We start from the raw sequence: 5887 nt of genomic DNA, 5'->3' as shown, positions 1-5887 counted from the left end.
TGGGGGCCAGGATGGGTGTCAGGGACATTGGGTGTCAGGGCCAGGGGGTGTAGGCACGGGTGCCCGGAGCCTGTGCAGTGGTCTCTTTCCTTGTACCCCTTGATATATATTGTTATACCTATTGTTACTGCTGTTGTTTGCTGTTGCTTCTGCGGTGTTGTATTAAATTCTCCTTGTCTCAGCCCATGGGGGTTTGTATTTTTCTCCCTCCCAGGCAGGGGGGGGAATATGAGCAAGTGGCCATGTGGGGCCCAGCTCCTGCCTGGGGCTGAACCACCACATGATATCATCAAGAACTTTACCAAGTTTCATTACTTTAGAATAGTCATTAATGTTTAGATATATTTTGAATGCTGTTTATCTTTACAATGGGAATAAGCTGATGCCACAGAATAGGACACTGGACAGAGAAGATAAATCCTAGAAGAGAATATTGCCATGTGAAAAAAACGATCAAAAATTATCTGAGAACTTGCTTCCAGCAGTCATCTGTGAAAGCTTCCAACCGACTTTGTTTCCATATACTAAGGATTAGAAAAACTCATGCAGTATTTTGCATTTAAACTCAAAACAGGTACTGCTGCTTCTTTTTCAGTCCCCTTATGCTAAACTATCCCTCATTTATCTTGCACAGTATATTTCTTAATTCAAAGGAGCGTTGCTGCTGGACAGGTGTTCTAACCAGCTAACTTTTTGCCCCTGTCTCTGGACTACAATAAAAAAAAATATAAAGTTACCAGATATTGCAGTCCTCAGTCACCTGAAATAGTATTTGGCAGCTAGAAAACAAAGGTACGCTTCTTAAGCTCTGAAACAATGCAAAATAGGAAAACATAGTATCCCACATTGTACAAGACAGAAAAGGGAACTATTTTTCTCAAATTATCTGAAAACTTTACAATATTATCCTTACAATATATGTCACTGACTTCTTTACAATAGACTGTGGAGTTAAAAATAACACCTTTGGAAAAAGTATTCTATAAAATTAATTTTTTTTAAAACTAACATGTCACCTTTATTAGTATACTTGACAGCTGTGAAAGATTATTAGCAAGGGAAGTTTACAGAGCCGTAACATCATTGATTTGTATTTTTCTGTTAGTGACAAAGACCCTCCAGAATTAAGATAATCACTTCACTAGCATAGATAAATGGTTTACTAAGGCAACCAGTTTTCAGGAATCTAGTCTGCATAAGAATATTTATATATCAAAAGCTGCATATTTCTTCCACCAAGAATAATTCTCCCACCCCATTTGCTTATGCTCTCCACTTCTAAAAGTGGATGCTAGTTTCAGAGTTGCAGGTTGTGTGTGAGGACAGAATTATTGTTACACAGATGCGAGGCAGCTACATGCATTCTGTCTCTGAGAAAAGCAGGCAGTTCTATTCAGTCACCTCTTAATTCTTGCCTGTATCTTTTACTTCAAAGTTGCAGTAAGTAATGTGTCCATCCACATTTATCCTAAGCACAACTATGTGATGTGAGTGTTGTTCCATATGAGAGTTCATTTCTTTTTCTTCCCTTTACCTTTCTTGCCTCCCTCTCCTTGTTGAAGACTTTGATCACTACCTCCCATCTTTTGGGTTCTTGTTTTCAGTTTGGGAATGGTTTCTGCAGCATACAGCATCACAGATTTACCTAAAAATACAGGGAGAAATCAGTGCATGCCTTCTCCATTTGCATCACTTTCAAAGTTAGAAACTTCAACCCCACTTTAGATTTGTTAAACTAGCTATAAAGCCTAGGAGTTCTGCTTCCTTCCTCTGTGTAGCTCCAAGCTTGTGAAATACTCTTCCCAACTTTTTTAGAAAGGCACTGCTGTCTGTCAGCAGGAGCATGGTTTTAAATAATTTCCTTCAGAATCATCTCCTTTGGACCAACAGCAGGTTTCTTAGGCTACTCTAGATTCATTATTCTTCTTGCTCTTACCTTAACATATATAATTCTTCAGATACATATTTCCTTCCCTTTTATGATTAATTTTCAGGAAAAATGCAAAAGACTAAATTACTTGTAATTGAAAATGAACTGTTGTTACTTAGTTTCTTAGTGGAGTTGCTCCACCGTTAATTTATGAAAATGGCCAGCACAAAACTCAACTGGACTCAGTATTTTGTCAGTTTGACATCCACACAGATGTATGTATGTAACCTAAGAAAAAGGTGGAATTTAGCCACTTTCATACAAAGTCCTGTTTTAGCTACCAACAAAACAGCAAGCTAAAGCTGAACAGATGCTTTGTTCAACACGGCGACCGCACACTACCCACAGTTCCCTCCAACACAACCACTGAAGAAAGAGCAGGATCAAAGACAACAGCATGTTACAAACTCCTCTTAGTGCTTGGACCCCAGCTTAACTGGGTTAACTTCTACAAGCAAAGAGATAGATTTGGTTAATTCCCTATGCAGGCAAAGAGATTTAACGTGAACTTGTGATAAAACTTGTAAGCTGGTAACATAACAAAACAAACAAAGCCTTTCTGTTTTATTAACAGACAAAGTGCCTAAGCCAGGTACTCACGTGTTGGAAACTGAGGCAAACATGGGTTGCCATCATCTTGTTTGAGCTGGATTCGCACTCTGCCTCTGTACTGCATGTCTCTGTTCCACTCTCTGGGATACATCTTATTTTTCTGTCATACAAAAGGAGAAACATTATAACAAGTACTGGGATAATTTTCTGCAAAATTTGTAAGGTAGTTTAACTCATAGCAGCCTGGAATTCTGAACAGATGTAAACTGCAACTGCCGTCTTCAACAGTGTCATCCACCACTTGGCCACTGCTGTGGCACCCAGGGCTGCAGTGTAACTTCTCTCACAGCACTGCTGCACCCAGCCACTGGTACCCAACGCCTCAGTGAGTAACCTGCTACAGGGGCTGGACAGCAGCAATGCACTTTGTTCCATCTCCACTGCCACAAACCCTTCTGCACACCTAGAGACGGTAAGTCAGAGGTCACAGCCTGAGGCCTGCTGCTTTTAGGAACTCGTGACCTCCTGTTTCTGTTAAAATGTTACAGGTTTTTACTGGCACTGGCTGTATCACCATGGGCTGGTGTGGACTAACAGCGATGTCATCGACTCCCTCTGAGAAGCAAAGTGATTTTGTACTGGTTTTTGGATACCAGTCACACTCTTAGATAAAGGACCTAAATTATTCTTAGAAAATTCAACAATATGTTGAATTAATAATTACCTCCACAAATGAATTGCAGAAAGTTACCTCCCTAGAAGCCCAGACTCACTCCCCAAGAAAAATTAACCAACTTAAACTATTTGAAGAGCAAATAGGTATTGTGAGAAAAAAATATTCTCTGGCTAAAACATATCTCCAGATGGCTCTATAGATTTCTGTAGGACACATTCCAAAAGGCAATTGCCTTTCATTAAAAATATGCCTTTTTAAAAGCTTAATTTGCAGAGTTGCAGCAGCATTAGCTTTTGTTCTGACACACTTAAGATCCTAGGATAGTCTTCTCAGAAGGACAGTTAAATAAAATTAGTCTTTTTATAAGCTCAAAAGTGGCATTGTCTCAGAGATTTGGGTTATTCCTGCCTGGCATACAGTTTTCCAGCATTTACTTCATCATTATGGTCAATTATTACTCAAAGCAAGTGGATGTCTTGCCTGACACCAAAATCTTCTCAACTGTAATTTATCCTGCCTTGAAGAAAAGACACAATAAAAGAACAAAGACATCAAGTTGGTGGTGATTTTTTTTTTTAAGTTACCTCTAACAGAACATTGAATCCAACTGCTGCACACACATCTTGGATTTCTGTAGATGTAGGGTTTTCAACAGCCTGTTGAAACAACGTGTCATAGTTGATTATTCTTCAACAACTAACCTCCCATGCAGCAACAGGCAGCAGTTTCCCACCCCATACTCTACAGCTAGAAAAAATCAGATGGGGAAAGAGAAGGTACTTCAAATTATGACAAATCTACTGTATAAGTCATCTCTGAGCACTCCTACAGTCTAAAAACAGAATAAAGCAAAATCCCAAGAGGTAAGACATCAGTAAAACAGGAAACAAATGAGACAGGATTAATTTGGACAGGGGAGGACGTAAAAAGAACTGCTTAGGAAAAGTAATAGAAATTAAATAACATTCATTGTATTTAGAAAAAAAAGACGAAAGCCATGGATCAGCCACAGCAAACTTAGCTGTCCCAGCAAGGACTGAGGGAGAAAAGTTAGAAACTTTCTAGGTGCAGAGCAGCAGATTCATCTCATAGACAGATCTTTGACAACTTGCATTTTGTTATTTTCAATTATTATCAGAAAAAAAAATTAAATATCCAACAGCCCTGAGCAGTGAGAAGAGCCCTTTATATTCCCCAGCACTGCTTGTCAAAAATATAAAGGAGCAAGATGATAAAAAATTATTTCTGGACAGATTAAAAGGAACAGCAACTACCATGTCTATGTGCTATATGCATCCTAAGTTCTCTCTCTGACAGCAGTGAAGCGGGCAGGCACAGAATATAAGCACATATACCCAGTCACCAAAAAACAACTGTTAGCTAGCTGCTCTCTTCTGCATGGCTTTGACATGGGGTAAACTCCTCACAGGAGGCTGAGCGCATTCAGTTCCTCACTACTTTACATGTTTGCCAAAGATGCTGCTCATTTCAACCCAGTGTTCTTCTACCAAGTCCACATGCTGACAGCAGGTTATCTTCAAATGCACTGCCATTTCCACTGACTGAACTACTGCCACAGCGATGGGCAGGATCATCATCTTTGAGATTTATTTTCTAACTCTCTACATGCTACAGCAAAGCAGAACATCATACTTCCCTGCCACCCAAAAAATTACTTTGTCTATAGGTATCCTTCTTCCTTCTGCTATTGTCTTCTTGTTATTCAAATACGCTGGATAAATGCAGATGAATCTAAAAAAATAAAAACAGTGTTTTTACATAACATCAACTCCTTAATTTTTTATGTAGTATTTTACTTGGAAAACAATGCATCTCATGGCTACAACACAGAAGTTCCTACAGCAGCTCAGAACAGCCATTTATCTTCCCTAGACCAATCAGCATGGTGTTGCAAAACCCCATTTTGAGTTATCCAGGTCACTGCATGCCCACCAGGCCAAAATGTTACTCGCATGACACCACTTGGGGCACGGCGTGTACGAAGAATGGTACTATCCATTTCGAGAAAAAAGGCTGAAAGATAATATTTTGAACCATTTCTTAAACCCCTGAAATGCTGAAAGAAACATTTCCCTGAAAAGGCTTAAAGAAGGTTTCCTGGTAAGCTTGTGGCACAGTAATTGCTGACCAAGTTCTTGACAGAAGCAAGAAGCAGGTTTTTCTTCAGTACGGATTTCCTTTTTTCTTATTAAAACACCAAACAGATTTGGGTATATTACAAAGCCTCAGGAAAATTACTTAGAAACTTAAGATTTTTGAGTATATTGAAACGTGTCACACACAGACAGTGTGACAGAGTGACAGAACCTCAATTATACTTTGTATTAGACAAGAGAGTACAACTACCTGAGGTCTACAAGGGGAGGATGAAGAATGCCTACGTTTAAAAGAGCAGCTATGAAGAAAATCGGAAAGTAAAATATAAAAGTAAAACAGGGAAAGAATAGATCTAAGAAAACAAGGAAGCCGAGAGTGAGCTAATATTCTGGAGCAGGCTGATGCTCTTCTGGATGGAGATCTGACAAAGGTCACCGATCCTCACCACTTTCCAGGAAACATTTCCTGCTCTGCTCTCTTCTCCTCCTAAAAACATTTTCTCTTTATTTCACCCGGCGAGCTACAGTGCTCTTCACAAGCCGGCCAGCACAGCCCTGTAAGCGGAAGCGTTCCGCAGGGGACATGGACCCGGTGGGATACACCCACGGGTA

At 39.7% G+C, this 5887-nt stretch overlaps 1 protein-coding gene across 1 annotated transcript; it reads right to left on the bottom strand.

Moving 5' to 3' along the window:
- Positions 1-1310: 1310 nt before the first annotated feature.
- Positions 1311-4910, bottom strand: SRP19 (signal recognition particle 19kDa; the record flags this gene model as incomplete). The annotated part of the gene is made up of 4 exons (XM_008942627.1): positions 1311-1645; positions 2531-2642; positions 3743-3814; positions 4835-4910. Coding segments are annotated over 4 exons (394 nt in total), but the record flags the coding sequence as incomplete, so codon positions are not given.
- Positions 4911-5887: the final 977 nt, after the last annotated feature.

Source organism: Merops nubicus, unplaced genomic scaffold (genome assembly GCF_000691845.1).
Source record: "Merops nubicus isolate BGI_N331 unplaced genomic scaffold, ASM69184v1 scaffold27550, whole genome shotgun sequence".
In the NCBI taxonomy this organism is placed as follows: domain Eukaryota; kingdom Metazoa; phylum Chordata; class Aves; order Coraciiformes; family Meropidae; genus Merops; species Merops nubicus.
The sequence above is the reverse complement of the archived record's forward strand: the minus strand, read 5'-3'. Positions and strand labels throughout refer to the sequence as shown.